Source organism: Pistacia vera, unplaced genomic scaffold (assembly GCF_008641045.1).
Source record: "Pistacia vera cultivar Batoury unplaced genomic scaffold, PisVer_v2 Contig1008, whole genome shotgun sequence".
NCBI lineage: Eukaryota > Viridiplantae > Streptophyta > Magnoliopsida > Sapindales > Anacardiaceae > Pistacia > Pistacia vera.
The window spans coordinates 78,724-95,048 of NW_022195037.1; the positions used below are offsets into that span (position 1 = coordinate 78,724).

General features: G+C 34.3%; 2 protein-coding genes and 1 non-coding gene across 6 annotated transcripts; 1 reads left to right on the plus strand and 2 right to left on the minus strand.

Annotated features, from left to right (window-relative positions):
* Positions 1–519: 519 nt before the first annotated feature.
* On the minus strand, positions 520–5,980 carry LOC116146541 (protein IQ-DOMAIN 1-like). Of its 4 annotated transcripts, none has more exons than XM_031432093.1 (6): positions 5,758–5,980; positions 5,075–5,181; positions 4,563–4,727; positions 2,743–2,970; positions 1,499–1,612; positions 520–1,409 (listed from the first exon to the last, which is right to left on the minus strand). In XM_031432093.1, exons 2-6 carry the CDS (start codon positions 5,141–5,143, stop codon positions 732–734), a joined length of 1,254 nt encoding a protein of 417 aa, XP_031287953.1. In that variant the 5' UTR covers positions 5,144–5,181; positions 5,758–5,980; the 3' UTR covers positions 520–731. The 4 variants fall into 4 exon arrangements, with proteins under 4 accessions (XP_031287953.1, XP_031287850.1, XP_031287894.1 ...); XM_031431990.1 differs by having other exon boundaries at positions 5,069–5,181; positions 5,758–5,978; XM_031432034.1 differs by lacking the exon at positions 5,758–5,980 and adding an exon at positions 5,665–5,718 and having other exon boundaries at positions 5,069–5,181.
* Positions 5,981–7,876: 1,896 nt separating this feature from the next.
* Positions 7,877–7,950, minus strand: TRNAI-UAU. The gene has a single exon. It is a non-coding gene; the product is annotated as a tRNA-Ile (tRNA).
* A 2,650-nt stretch (positions 7,951–10,600) lies between these two features.
* LOC116145405 lies at positions 10,601–11,563 on the plus strand. Its single transcript, XM_031430894.1, has 4 exons — positions 10,601–10,784; positions 10,869–11,194; positions 11,280–11,414; positions 11,504–11,563. The coding sequence occupies exons 1-4, from the start codon at positions 10,601–10,603 to the stop codon at positions 11,561–11,563; spliced, it is 705 nt and encodes a 234-aa protein (XP_031286754.1).
* Positions 11,564–16,325: the final 4,762 nt, after the last annotated feature.

Here is a 16,325-nt window from a genome sequence, read left to right on the forward strand (position 1 = left end):
GGAAATCATAATACTGCTAAAACATGAATTAAAAAATAAAATTTTTTTTAATAAAAAAAATAATTATTATAACTATACCTTTATTAAATTATAACCTCCTCATAATAATAAATTTAGTTAATCTCAACATTATAACTAAAGAGCGGTTCTACTATATAACTTATAGACAAATATGAAAATTAATCATGGTACAGATGAGTAGAACGGATACACCGACAATCACCCAATGAAGGTCCACCATATCACTGTGCATGTCAACACGTGTCCTCTCATTGGGTGATTGTCGGTGTATCTGTTACACCTAAGATTTGCTCTAAGATACATGTAGAGAGGCTCGATCTTGCCTTTTGGAACTATATATATATATATATATAAAATAAGTTATTTGGAAGATAAAGATAGAATGAATTATGGTCTTCCTACACATTTGAAAAAATCACCCCAATTTTCTCTATTTACATTATAAATAAATAAAACAAATTTTCTCTGATAATATACAGACCAGAGAAAAGAGAAATGAACAAAATCAATCCAAATACCCGGTTCATGGCTCTGATGTGTTATTCTGTACTACATACCAAAACATATTACTTCCACAAACACTTCATATGCACAACCAAAAAGAACATGGGAATTAAAAAAGAAAAAATGGACTTTCTTTCTGGAAATTTCAATTGATTGAAAAATGAAAACCAACTATATGCCACTCAGTGAATAAAATTGGCAGGGTATTAGGAAACTGATAGCTCCTTAGCGCTAGCTTCTTCGGCTTTGGTGCTCCCTTCAGGCAAAGATTGTTTTTCAACTGTAGGGAAAGACAACCTTCGGTCCTTCGTAGTTATTTCCTTAGTGTTTGTTTTTCCAGCTATAGCGTTCCCTCCAGGGGATGGTTTTTCGGCAGCTGGGAAAGACAACCTTCGGCCCTTTGTAGTTCTTTCCTTAGTGTTTGTTTCTTCAGCTTTGGTGCTCTGTCCAGGGGATAGCTTTTCAGCAGCTCGGAAAGACAACCTTCGCCCCTTTGTAGTTCCACTCCCATTTGGCATTGGAGGTTTCACTGAAACTGATGATTTTTGTGTCAGTGAATTTATGTTTTTACCAACCTTGCTTGCTTGTCTATGCTGTACCTTCAAGGGGCTTTTGAACCCAGAAGGTGAATTTATGTTTTTATCAACTTTGTTGGCTCGCCCCTGCTGCCCTTTCTTTGGGCTTTTGGACTTAAAAGGTGAATTTATGTTTTCAACAACCTTGTTTGCTTGCCCGTGCTGGACCTTCTTTGGGCTAATTAACTTCGAAGGAACACGGCTTTCCCATGGTCGAGCAGCAATCCAGCGTTCCTTCCAACTCCAACCCCAATCAGATTTGCCAAGTTCATATTTACTGAACCCAAGAGGATCAGAGTTGGCCCTCCACTGCAAATCATAAATTTATTTGGTCATGGCAAATTTGATTTATTCGTTCCACCACATTAAGAAGAAGACTACTTCAGTGGTTAACATACCTGATGAGAAAAGGCATAAGCCATAGCTCTCTCTCGCTTGATTGAGGCTTCTTCCCTCTGATGTATCCTTGAAAGAGTTTCATCGATTGTTTCAAAGCCACCACTCCATTCAACCTGTCACCCTTTATACTGTTACTTGTATAGAAAGAGAGTTGATTGATTTTAAATAGGCCCTATATCTAAGCACAATGATTCAAGGAAATAAAGATGCCTTCATAATTATGGTTGACAGTAAAACAAGAAAATTTTACAATTTCTTGCAGAAACAGAAACAAACAGGACAAAAGATGGATGTTTTGATAGACAGTTGTTAAATAAGCCTAGTATTTTATAAGTAAGATCACCCCTTCGATCCCTTCCAGGTTTGGGGTGCAACAAGAATGTGACATTGCAAAGCAACAAAAAATGATGGATGTTTTGATAGACACAGCTCTTAAATAAGCCTAGTATTTTATAGGTAAGATCACCCCTTCGATCCCTTCCACGTTTGGGGTGCGACAAGAATGTGACATGGCAAAGCAGAGGTGGCTCATGAGTAAAGGGAGTTGTTAGTCCAAGCTGGGTTACAAGCTGGAGTTAGTTGATAAAGGCTTCAAGTCATGTCCTAGATTCTAGCTGAAAATTCAGGGAGTGATTAAAACTGTACTTAGAGACATTAAGCTTCTGGAAAGTTCAGAACTTTTATGTAAACAGAATTTACTCCTTCAGTTATATTCAATGAAAAATAATAAGCCATTTCAGTACACTATTCTCTAGAATTTCTCACTTAAGTTTCTGCAATTTTTCTCTTTTTAAGTAATAGTAATTTTTTTGGTTTCAATTTAGGTCAGGTGATTTTACAGATTTGGATGGCCAGATTGCCAGCAAATGGTAAAATTGTGATGTTGGTAATGTGTTGTCCTAGTGATATAGGAGTACGGTATAGTTGTGGTGGTGATAGTCTGATGAAAGCAAAAGATAAAATGCATATGAGAAATTATGTTTGAGTCTTTCAAAAGAAGGGTACATAGGTCTTAGGTATTCTCAAGATAAAAATTATAATTTTTGACAATAAATTTTCTGTTAATGCCATTAATTTTTCACTAACATAGGGCACATTTGTAGGCCTTCAGAACATAAAGGGTAATGTATTTTAGACCTAAGTTTTTTACAATTTGCCCAAGAAAAACTTTCATCACTCAGATATTGAGAATTTTAGCGATGCTAGTTCCCAGAAGTGGGAAGTTTTTGGTCTAAGTTCTAACCTCTAGATCATGAAGCTTTGCCTCAAGTTTTAGTTGATTCTCTAATTTCTTCTGTTTGAGCCGGCCTTCCATTACCATATTCAGTCGGCGAGCACGAATCTCACCCTGTATTTTGCTCCATGTATGAAGATTGCTCAATGTGGTTTGGGCTTGCTTTTTAACAGAATAACGTTGGGTCGCAGCCTGTAATCTTACTATCCCTTTCAAACGACGTAAACTTTTTCTAGCCTGCAGCAGGAGCAAAGAAATGAGTGAATATTTAGTGTATATCAATAAGATGCCAAAAGCATATGATTTACAACACAGAAAGGTACAGTTATATCTCAAATACAAAACTAGCAAGCAGATAGATGCCAAGACACCGATAAATGCATACGTTTCTCCTCTCCTAGAAAAACAGTTTTTCATTAATTTTAAGGAGTAAAAAATAAAAGTTAAGAGGTTCACTTTCCCACTCAGTACATACTGGCCAATGAGTGACCCCAATTAATTGGAACTAACGCTTTGCTGAGTAAAGTGAAAATCTTAACCAGATTTATAGTTGGAATCATTAAAAAGTTCAGATTGCAACCTATAACTATGGTTGGAATGGCAGAGAAGCTATAAGACATCTCTCTGCCCTTGTATTAAAAGGAGATGTCTGAAAAGCCCCGCAGAGCACAAACATCTAGCTACTTATCACGAACAGCTCCATCTTTTGTTCAATACTATTTGGAAGTTGGAATGACCTAAAACAGAATGAAAAAATTGTAGTTTCTCAAACTACACCTTCTATCATAGAAAGTATGACAACTCTTCATACTCTAGCACAAATATCAGACCTCCGATGAGAACTGTTCCCTGAGGGAGTTCATGAAATTGTTCTATAAATGGAAATTATTTTCAATCAATATTTTTATTAAAACAAACCCAAATACAGTTAAGAAAGGTGCTGTATTTGAATTAGGCCCAAGGAGACACAGGCTATTTGCTGATTACTTTAAGATCAAAAAGAGGACTGACAACAAAACATTGCAAACAATTCCAATAAAAGAACATAGGCCAGGAAACTTATAATCCAGCTTACACATCTGCCCAGGAGAGTAAAATTATCAAATTTCATCTAACCAGTCCTTGAGACTTCTAAGATCTGAAGTCTCCCCTCCACATCATGCATTAAGAATTGTCACAGAAGAATTGAAATATTAATGGAGCAAAGCGGCTAAATAAGCAAAATCATAAGCCTTTCCTCATCCTTCACCCCCTCTGAGGCTCATTTCGTAATTTTCACATGTGAAATGTCAAAAAAATAAATAAATAAATAAATTAAAGGACAAGTCATAAGTGCAGCAAAGATGCAATTTGGGCTAAAAGTTTAATCCAAGCTTAAACATCAGAGGGTTAGGACCAGATGCACAAACAACTAAAATTTACTTGGATCTTCCCTGAAGAAATTCACAAATGGTCAAAACATTGAGTGCACTGTCATCAAAATATGATATACAAACTATGAGTTCAGTGGCAATTTAATGAAATGATTAACTTTTTTTCATGATACAAAGCAAAATTACCTCACTCTATGTTATACTGTCAGTAGTTTATTTATTAGATGGATAGGGTTCTTGCATGATAAATTCAACTCTAGATCCCCTGTAAACAAGCACGTTGCATGCATGTGCAGAATTTTACTATACACTCTTCCTAAATTGCAAAATTGAACAATGAAATTCTACATGGATAGAAGCACAAAGACAAGGAGGATACAAATAAATACGACCAATGCGACAAAAAATTGAAGAATGAATTTTTATGGCATTTTTTCATATTGGTTGTCAACATACCATGTATGCCCGGAATGCAGTTTGAATCCGCATTGCAGCTATATCCTCAACCGGCATGCCAAGAGCCCCATGATTTCCACTAATAGCGTTAGCAACACTGCTAGACTCTTTGCCTGAACGTTTTTTCCATTTGAAGCCATTGGATTTTGAAGAAGCTGAAGACCCCTGTCTCAAAAAATGAAGGAACAAATGAGATAGTATACATAACATTAATAAAAGATATCAACTAATGATAATTTCTTAACAACTACCCTCAATAGCAACAATATCACTAAATTCAAGTGATGGGTCTTCACACATATTGTATAAATGGTAATCAATAGGTGCTCAATGGGCAATAACATTGAAAAATGAAAACTTTAAATGACCAAACATAATTTCCAAAACTTTAGTTTGCTTAAAAATGAATGTTACAATCATGAAAAAGTAACAAAAAATGCATAACTTGGTTTATATTAAAATTTGAAGGAAAGTAAAAGTATCCAGATAGTTATTAGTTATTATACCTTCACCTTCTTTGAACTGCCGACCTTGACCTTCTTTGAGTTAATTATTGTCTTAAACCAATCTCCAGAACCCATTATTGAGATTAAATGTCTGTCTTTAATTCAACATAACCCTGCAGCATTTTAATGAAACAGTACGAATTAGCATTGAGCCAGCTTAGAAAAGAGTAAATTTGATAAGCTAAACGCCAAGAACTAGCAAAGTCATGTTAAATGCATATCGATTGCAGTAACAACAAAGCATCACTTCACCATATAACCATCAAACTTTATTCAGAATACTATATTATACGATTATATTTCAAGAAATTCATATTGGAAAAAGTACCACTAGTCTCTCAAACCAATCTACCAGAGACCCAGTTATCCTCACTCTCTCACAATTAAAACTCAACTACCCTCATCCAAATATCCAATAACCAAATGGTAAATCCAAATAAAATCTCCAACCAAGTAACAGGTAAATCACCACAATAAAAGCAGATAAATTGCAACATGCTTATAAACCACATCAAATATAAGTAAAATTTCAGCAGCTGTTCCTGTAAAAAAACTAACAACTAGTTTCCAAAACAAAATTTATCAAGTCAACCCACATCTCGAAGTCAACAAAAGGACATCCCAGAATCACAATTTTCAATCGAAAAACAGAAACAAACAACGCAAAATCTGAGTTGAAGACAACATACCGAGAAAACAAAACAGCAAAAGGTGATAAAGAGAGTGTACTTAGAAAATGGGCAGTAACAGAAACAAGATGGGGAAGACAGTAGGACTTGTAAAAGTTGAAGTAAAGAAGAAGGAAACTCAGGTCTGGTCTTGATATTATTTTATTAGTAAATTTAATGAATAAGAAAAATAGGTAGTTGCAAAATGTGGTATAATATGGGCCATGACCAGCCTTTTTTCCGCTAAAGATATAACACAAAATCTGTCTCTGTCTCTGTCTCTCTCTCTCTCTCTCACCAATCAAGGATTTTGAACAACTGGGTTGTGTTAGAGATTCAATGTTAGTGTGGAGTTTAGTGTTAGTTGGTCTGTTTTTGATTTGAATAATTCAACAAATGAAGGCTGATAGTGACAGCAGAACCAACTATGACAAAGTCTGATCGAGATTGCTTGCTTATCTTAATTTTAAATAATGTTTTTGTCATGAAAAGGGAATTTTATTGTCATAGCTGTTGTAACAAAGAATGGAACAAAAAGGGATTTCAGGTGTGATTTCTTCGAATTGAGAGGTGTTTTAAAGTGAAAATCTGATTTCTGATAGAGATCGAATAATGTTTTTACATTTTTTATTTAATAAGGCGATTTTTATTGTCTATAGTTGTTGTGAAAAATATAATGGAACGATACGAGATTTGATGAGATTTGATGGGCCTCGTTGGATTATTATTTCTACCCATATTTCCAATCCTATTCTCCAAATATTGTTTGACACATTATTCCAGAAATATTAGACTATTTTTTTAATTACTTTTAGACCCTTTAAGTTTATTAATTTCATAAATACCCTCAGAAAAAAATTTAAAAATTAATAAAAACACCCACACCCACCAACACTTACCAGATTCCGGCAACCACCGTTGGTGGTAGCCGGAATCTCTCACAATAGACACACCACCACGGGAAATGGCCGGTAACTACCAGATATGACCTTTTTCGGCCAGATCCATGTCGACGATGACCAAAGATAGACTTTCCTAGCCATCGACGGCCACATCCGACCTTAGATCTGGCCTTTTCCGACCAGATCCACCACGGATCTGGCCGGAAAAGGCTATATCGATGGAATACGGGCCAGATCCGACCGGTATGTGTCCTTAAAAAATTTTCCAACCAGATTCCGACGGTGGTGGCCGAAATCTAGCATTGCGGGTGGTAGGGGTGTTTTTGTTATTTTACAATATTTTAATATATTAGGGTGTTTATCAAATTAGCAAACCTAGGGGGTTTTTTTATAAATTTTTAAATTTAACCTCGTAATACTCCCCTATCCAACTACCCAATGGTTGCGTTTGGTTTATTATTTTGGATAGGATTTTGGAAATAATATTGAATAGTTAAATAGGGGAGTATTACGAGGTAAAATTTAAAAATTTATAAAAAAAGCCCCTAGGTTTGCTAATTTAATTAAACACCCCAACATATAAAATGACAAAAACACCCCCACCACCCGTAGTGCCAAATTCCGAACACCACCGTTAGAATCTGGGTGGAAAATTGCGTTACGACATAGACCAGTCAGATCTGTGTTGTAACCCGTAGCTATGGCCTTTTCCGGCCAGATTCACCACGGATCTGGCCAGAAAAGACCAAAGAAGATATGGTCGTCGTTTTCGATCAAAGATGGCCAAGATTTGGCCGTCGTTGATCGGTGAACTAACGACCATTTCTGGTCGTGGTGTAGGTCGTCGTACAGATTCCGGCTACCACCAACGGTGGTTGTTGGAATCTGACAAGTCTGCATTGATGGGGGTATTTTTGTTAATCTTTAAACCTTTTTTTGGCTATTTAATAAAATTAATAAACTTAAGGGGTCTAAAAGTAATTAAAAAAATATAATAATATTTCTGAAATAATGTACCAAACAATATTTAGGGAATATGGATAGAAATAAGGAGCCAAATGCACCATGTGATTTCTTTGGATTGAGCGTTGTTTTAATATGGAATCAAATTTTTTAATATTTGTGAGCCGTTGATCTGTTGGCAGATGATTAGATACCAACCGCTGAAAAGATAAGAAAATGATTGGACAGGGCTGAACTTCTAGATTGGAGAGAGAGAGGCTGCGCAAAATTCAAATTGGTCCCGGCGGGGCTCGAACCCGCGACCTTCGGCTCATAAGACCAACGCTCTAACCAACTGAGCTACGGGACCTTGATATTGTTTGATAATATTTTTAAATTTATTTAATGTTGATCTATTTTTTGTATATTTTTCTCCAACAACACATCCCATCAATTTAATTAGTCAAATTTGAAAGGTATGTTTAGGGATTTAAATATCATTAAATCCAAACGAAGATAAGATTTTCAAAAGAAGAGAAAGCATCATCTGAAATTATTGAAAAATAAATTGCTTTTAAAACACTATCTCATTATTAATTCATGATGGTGAGAATGTATTTTGCGTAGATCCTGATCCCACTGTGTGTTCTATAGTTACAATTTTTACATAACAATTTCCTTCATGTGTTATGTAAGTTACCAAATCTCTAACTTATGATTTTGTTAAACGATTTTAGATTACCAACAAAATAGGTTTAGTTATATGAGTAATGTTAGATTTACAACTTTCTCTCACAATCTCTGATGTGACAGTTCATCATGGTTAGTTTGAAAATGGATAAATAAGACCCATACAAGTAGACGGGACCTATGTTGTGAGCTGACCAATAACAAACTTTCATATCGAAGATTGTGAGATTGGGTTGTTAGCCTAGCATTACTCTAGTTATATAGATGCATAAATACATTTGTGAAAGAAAACCTCTCTAAGAACTGCGAAGCAAGTTCTCTTTAATCTAATCTCATTCGGCTAAGTGAGGATTTCTATATGAGCCCAACCCATCTACCATAACAAGCCCACATACACTTAATTGAGCCCAGCCCATCATAATAAGCCCTCATACACTTAATTGAGCCCAGCCCATTTTGTAGATCACGCAAAACAAGGAAGTTGGTTTTTTTTTTTTTTTTTTTTTTTTTTTTTGGGTAATCTTGATATTTGGGCTAGCTTGTGCGCCTTTAGAGTCCATTGAATATTTTACAAGCCCAAAGAAGTAGATAAGTTATAATGTTATTGTGGTGGGTAACCTCAAGGTTTGAACCCAAGCATTCAAGGAAGTAAATAAACCTCATTGACCGTCAAACCAACCTTGAGGTTTGAAATTTTGTAAGAATGAGGAAGTTGGTAGTTTTCTTTCAAACAAATAGTATTACTATCTATATATAAATTTCATTGACTCCTTGAAGCAAATGTCAATAACTCATAACACAATTTTTTAAAGTTACAATTAGGTCAGAGAATGAAGATGGTAGGATGGTTCCATGTAAAATATGTCAAAGGTCAAGTATGAATGCATGACTTTTTTCAGTCAGCAATAATGATGGAATATCATCATTTTTATTCTCCTAAGAAGAATTGATGCTCCAACCACTTCATTTGGTACCCAATTTTAGCTTTTATCAATTACATGACTATCAGACTATGGCGTCATGCAGTATATCTGGATTTATCTCTTCTATATTTTCGAGGGTTATCAATAAATGACTGCATGAGTTTTAAAATTAAAGCAAAGTGATTAGGTTATTCCAAAGCATTTCATATCATGACAGACAATGACCAAATATTCTGGCTTTTACACTGGTAAAGAAATTTGCCTTGGTTCATGTATGCATGATTAAGTTTCCAATTCAATTAACAGAGTGAAACTTATATTTGGTAAAGTTGGTGTCATCAGCTTAATTATGATATTGGGATCCTCTTCATAATGAGATAAGATAGTTGTCTCATAACCCATGTGATTGTATCTTACTCAAATATTTGTTTCAGTTTCAATTTATGGGAAAAAAATTTTGGTCCTTTCTTTCCATATCTATTATAAAGAGTAGAAGATTGGTTACCTTAAAGAACTAGTTACAGATGTCTTCAAAGCAAGCAATAAATTTATGGTTCCAGCCTGGAGAGATTTCTTTTATCAAATGAGACCTCATTTCATTTATTACCACAATTTATTTACCTATTGACAGTGAGGCTCCCTTTAATTCACTAAGAGTTTAATAATATGAAATAATAGCTGATTTTTTTTGGAAATTTGAAAGAATTAATTGCATTTGATAAACAGGTTAAAAAAAACTTAAAAAAAAAAAAAAGTAACTCTATAAAGTATGAAGGTCTTTTTCCAAAATGGGGTCCAATGGTTCATAACCAACTCCATAAATTTCATGCATTGATACAAGAAAAGAACAACTGCTTATATAAATGGCAAAGATTTCCTCAGATTTCAAGACGAATTATGCATGGCATAGGTCATATTCTGCAATACTTTTGACATTCACATAGTGACTTGAGAAACAGAAACAGAAAGTTGAGGAATGAGAAGATTTTGGTTTGTTTTTACTTCTCCTTGAATTTCTGGGCCTCCTGTGATTTTTCTTTTCTTTCTCAGACAGACAAAATTGGCTGAGAAAATCCCGAAAACTCTGTAGATATCTTCTCTCTCCTTTGTCTCTCTAATATCTTTTTATTATGAGCTGAAAACAAGGGAAGACTTTCCTTGATTTCACTTCCGCATTACGCTTGGGTAGCCGGTTTCAACTCCTTCCCTTTTATCTAGGATTTTGAATTTATTCTGGTTACTATTTTAGATTTTGTGATCTTGAAAATGGGGAATCTTGTTATTTTCTCTATTCTCTCACTTGGGTTTGCTTTATTTTGTGATTTAAATTTACATTTTGAAAAATTTATTGCTTATTACATCTTATATTACAGAGACTGAAAAATCAACAAAACAAGAGAAGAAGAAATGTGTAGCAATACCAGCAGTAGTGGTGCAGGTGTGAGTGGTAGTGTTGGTGATGATGGTGATTACGCTAGTCTTATTCTGAAGAAACCTAAGCGACAAAGAGTCCCTAAAAGAGGCCCTGGAGTAGCCGAACTGGAGAAGATCTTGAGAGAACAAGAATGCAAAAATAATGTAGACCACCAAGGCAAGATTGAAGGCAACACTATTTTTAACTTCTCTCCAATTTTGATTATCATTCCATAATTTGTTTATCTGATTCTTTTTACAGGAAACGTTTCATTTGTTCCGGATCACAATTACTTCAGTCCACCTTCTCCACCGATGTCCATGCTCTATGGTAATGGTGGTAAAAATGCAGTCTTGGGAGGTGGCAGTAAAGGTCTCAACCTTGGTGGATCAGCCATGGCGGCTTTGCCTGAACAGACCTTGCTATCCACAATGTGGAGTTCCGGTGACTCAAGCTTCTGTGAGGAAGCTCCTAAAATCTCATCTGGATATCCATTTTTGACAAATTTTCCTAACAGATCCGATCAAATGCATCATCACTCTTCTTCTATGCTTCAAAATAAACATAGTCAATACCCTTCTTCCACGGTATTGTTTGTGTTTTAGTACTTATGTTGATTTTTCATAATTTTCCTTGCTAACTTTTTAAAGATGGGTCTGAACTGTGAAACAGAAAAATCTTTTCCCCAACTCTGGATCACTGTCTTCACCAGACAGCCAATCGGCAGGATTTTTTCTCCGTCTAGAGCCCCCTTCAAACCAAAGATTACATCACAACTATATATCTCTATTGCCAGAGGAAGATAAGGCATGCAAAATCCCCATGGTTAATCTTTTGTATTTTTTTTTTTTCAAGTTTCTTTAAAGTTATACATCAAACACTTTATTTCAGCACAGATTCGTTTAGGGTTATTTGTTCATTTGTTTAGACTCCCATCATCTGATTTAAGTACATGAATTTTATTTATTCTTGGTGATAACCATTTTCAAGAATTTTAAGTTGAGTCTAACTCATTGATTTTACCGAGATTTTTTCGCCGGATCAGTAATAAAGAGAGGGATTCAATTCCTTCACATAGCGTTAAACCAAAGGGAAATTATTGTTATTGGGAAACGACTCTTGTATCCGTGTTCTACTTTGTATGGATTCATCTGATTTTATTTAATTGATTGATGAGTTAGGCTGCGAGGAATCTTTTTCTAATGTAAAACTCGGTTCCTATGAAACTAGATGACAAGCACGAAGCGGCTAAGGACTTTCTCCGTGGAAGACCCATCGGGTCCATTCCACTACCCAGTTTCTTCACCTTTCTCGCACATGCATACGCTAGATCAATCGCCCTCTTATGCTAATCATTCTGCATTTGGCCTTAAACGGAATGACAGTGTTTCCAGGTTTGTTAAAATCGACATTTTTCCTCACTTTCCTGAGTTTTTAGCTTTAATTTTAATATCATCACTTCACTTGTATCAGAGACCATCCGAAGCCTGGTGGCCCTTTGGAGCTCAACTCAAAGAAGAGCATAACAGATTATGGAACACTGAATGGAAATTTTCTATTATTTGGTTGTCCGGCAACTCCTCCTCCATTAACTCAAACTCCTCAACAAGAATTCTCCAGCTCCCAAGTAACACATCAAAACTATTCATTTACCAGTTACAAACTGTCCTCTGAAGTATGTGATGTTTATTAATTCTGTTATCTGAATTATGTCATATGATTTCAACTTGAAGGAAAGCATGGAAGGCTCACACAGAATGTCAGGACAGAGTGGTTCAGCTCAGAAGAAGCCTTATTACAGCTTCTTGATACCAGAGGATAAAATGGGGGAAACAGAAACGACTCTTAGCCTAAACCATGAGAGAGGTGGAGCAAGGGGAGAGGCAATTGATCTCAACCTACGGCTCTATATAGGTGGTTCACCCAACGCTTAATTTTCATGAACAACTACTTTTGAGTTTCAGAAAGCTCTTTGTAACATGGATGTGATGATATATATATATAGGTGGGGGCATTACTTTTGCTTTCTTTGTAATTGAAGTTCAATATAGTGTTTAATTTTCTCTTGTGGATTAATTTGATGAATTAACTATGAGACAAACGTGTATTTTCTTTCAAACTTTTTGTTTAAGAATACGTTTGCAGTAGCCTCCTGTTGGCCTATTTAAGATCGCTCTCCAAATACTTCATGTGATTACATAACTTATTCTTTTGTCAATTACTCGGATTTGACAAAATATAACACCCCAACTGATGGTTATTACTGGTTTTTGTACATATAAGCTTGCAAGAGCTTAGACAACATTTGTGCTCAGTGAAGGAATTTTAATTTCAGGGAATGGTGATTCTGTGAAGCACAAAGAGGAAAAGAAATAAAGATGACTTCACATTAATTTCGTAACCTCCAACAATACCTTGTCGTAGAGCCTAGAAGAAAACTACTCGAGAAAAAAATATTCATACCCCGCCAAAACACACTTGTTTACTCAAGTTGGATGTGAGTTCCTAGAAGGCTCGTTGGGCTGCTAAGCCCATAAAAATGGTTTTGGATTTGTAGCACAATTGTTTTAAATTGTTAAATCCAAGTAAATACAATATTACAAGTACAAACTTAAATATAAAAAATTTATGTATTTAGTATTATCTAATACAGGTAATATTATACTTACAATCTAATCTTATAAATTTTCTCTAATAATTCTAACATAATAGCTTACAATTGGTTTCTGATAAATTTTTCTCTCTGATCAATTACAAGTTATCATGTTGGGATTGTCATACAAAGTTTGTGAGATTAGATTGTGATATAATTTTTATTGTAAATCTTTTATCAAAACAAGTGACAGAAATAGTGTTAAACCCACCATTTTGTTCATGGACACAGCTCCATAAATCTTCACGCAAAAACCTTTCAGGTATTAAACAAACAACAAATCTCATATTAAATGAAGGAATTGAAAACGGATTCTTAGATGGATACGTTAAATAAAATCTGCATTGGAGAGAGAAATAAAAGAATAACCCGAGAAAGTGTTAAAGAAGAGGCCTTTTGTGATTTCTGTCTGGCAGAAGTAATTGCTCCCAGTAACTGTCCCATGCCGAAAGCTGAAGGTAACAGAATATTGAGATAAAGAATGAGGGAATATTTAGAGAAGCAGTTTCCATGAGGGGATCTCCAAGTCGAGATGTAATATCAATTCCAACCGATACTGTAAGAGTTTTAGTGGTTACCCCTATTAGTATATGAGAAAAGACTCAAACTCATGACCTTTTAAATAATATATCTAAGAGTCTTTATCGAACCATTCAACCAATTAGAAATAATTGATGTCAGTTTGTTCTTGTGTAGGCTTTAACATTAATAAAATTAAAATTAAAATATAAATTTTTTAATATTGATTAATTCATATGTATAGTTTAAATAAAAGATTAGATCTTTTATCAAAATTCTAATTATTAATTTATCTTAACCCGAAGGTGTATGCTAATAAATATGACAATATTAAATGTTAACTTTTTTATTTTAGATTTCAATTTAATTTTCGATCATTAGACCAATAAATGTAGCGAATAATAAAACTTGATATTAAAATTTTAATTAAAACATATATCCAAACCCTAAAATGGCTAATGTGAGAATAATATATTATTAACTGAAAAGGAAAAAAGAAAAAAACTGAGTGGAGAGAGGCGTTTCATACTCCAAAGCCATTTTGGGAGACCATTCAAGAACTCTTTCTCGTTTATAAGAGAATTACAAGAGGTATCAAACTGTTTCATCGCCATTTCAATAATTTTATTCCCATTCCTGGCCACCCCTTCTATTTGTAACTCTTTCTGGATGAAATTTTTCAAGCTCACCCTTGGATATTTCTCAATCATTATTCTTACAATCTCTTCAAATAGCCTGAAAATACATTTATACGATTAAATTACATTACTCTAAATCTTCTTCCACTTGTAATTATTATTACGTAGGGCATTTTGTATATACATATAAAGGAATTAGAAAAATGTTCATGTGAACCCTAAGGAGTTGCTTGACGATCAAGAAAATTTACTCATTTTATTGACTTTTTGAGTTCGACCTTTGGTCACCTATCATATTTGGGATTACTGGAATTTGGACTTGTAGGTATTCAATGTCTCAGAGACTAGTCGAGATGGGCGTAAACTGACCCAACAACCATGTCAACCAAAAAAAAAAAAAAAACAAAAAAAGAAAAAAAAAAAAGAAACATGTGTCCAACAATAACACACCGGTAATAATAATAGAAAAATGGATTAATGTATTTTTAGATGAATTAATTAAATTCATTAAAATTTTGTTTTCACTTACTCTTTCATGAGGGAATGATTAAGCATGCCGTCATCAATGAGAAGCCTTCGAAGTTGTCTCTTTGGTACATAGTTATTGAATAGATATTCTATACTTGTTTTTTGAATCCATGGCTCAAATGCCGGCGATAACATTCTATTATTTATAGTTTCAGTTGGAAATCTAATTATATATAAAATAGTTTGTAAAATAGTAATCAGCTAGGCAGTTCTAAAGTAATTAATTATTTCTAAATCAATTTTTTTTAATTAAAATAAAATATAGAAGAAGATACATAGCATGAAATGCTATAAGAAATTTGGAAGATGTGGTTATTGAAAATATAGAATATGTTTGTATAAATAATTATGTGTGTTTGTTTTATTATTTTGAGTAGTATTTTTGAAATATTATTGGTAGGTAGAGTTGGGTGATTATTACGAGTTAGAATTTAAAAATTAACAAAAAACCCCATAAGTTTGCTAATTTTCTTAGCACCCCAATATATAAAAATTTTGTAAAATGATAAAAACACCCTCATCACACACAGTTGCTAGTTCCAGCCATCACCGTTGAAATCTGTCTAGAATCTGGCGTTACGGTGCATGATCAGCTGGATTTGGTCGATCGTGTATCGAGATGATCTTTTCCAACCAGATCCATCATGGATCTGGTCGGAAAATGCTAGATCTATGGCTAGATCTAGCCGTTGATGGCCAGATCTGGCCGTGTTTGGTCATCAACAATGACCAAAGATATGACCATCATTGATTGTCAACGATTACCATGTCTTGGCTGTCGTTGAAGACCAGCTACAGCCAAAGATCTGACCGTCAATGACCAGATCTTTGGTGGTAGATCTTGCCTTTTTTGGTCAGATTTACAGTGGATCTGGATGGTAAATGATAGGCATTATACTAGATTCCAGCCACGTTTCGGCGGTGGCAGGAATCTGGCAAATGTGGGTGGGGATATTTTTGTTAATTTCTAAACTTTTTTTGGGGGGGAGTTTAGTTAAATTAATAAACTTAGGAGGTTTAAAAATAATTGAATAAAATATAATATTATTTTTAGAATAGGGAAAGAAACATGTATTTTGGAAATAGTATTAATAGGATGGGGAAAAATAATTAAACAAACGGATTATATTTTCAATTAATATGATTGTTGATATGTCAGTCTACAATATGATATGATTAAATGTTTACTTTTCTATTATTAATTTAATGTTGGTCCAATGTTTCAATTTCTTGAAGCATTTTTTTGAGTTTATGTAATGAAATAATTACTCATAATCCTCTTATAAAGAAGCCCTGTAACTGTAAATTCTTCAAGGATAATAGAATAAGTAGTAAATCTTATTTCTCACCAGACAATTTAATTTCTAGATGATTAATAAA

Excerpts from the sequence above, each read along its gene's own strand:
- LOC116146541 (XM_031431990.1), bottom strand. The coding sequence starts at position 5,143 with ATGGGTTCTGGAGATTGGTTTAAGACAATAATTAACTCAAAGAAGGTC. Across the intron at positions 4,728-5,068 it reads GCAGTTCAAAGAAGGTGAAG|GGGTCTTCAGCTTCTTCAAA; the intron begins GTATAATAACTA and ends TTTTTGAGACAG. Across the intron at positions 1,613-2,742 it reads CAAAGCTTCATGATCTAGAG|GTTGAATGGAGTGGTGGCTT; the intron begins GTTAGAACTTAG and ends AAAGGGTGACAG.
- LOC116145405 (XM_031430894.1), top strand. The coding sequence starts at position 10,601 with ATGTGTAGCAATACCAGCAGTAGTGGTGCAGGTGTGAGTGGTAGTGTT. Across the intron at positions 10,785-10,868 it reads AAATAATGTAGACCACCAAG|GAAACGTTTCATTTGTTCCG; the intron begins GCAAGATTGAAG and ends TTCTTTTTACAG. Across the intron at positions 11,195-11,279 it reads GTCAATACCCTTCTTCCACG|AAAAATCTTTTCCCCAACTC; the intron begins GTATTGTTTGTG and ends ACTGTGAAACAG.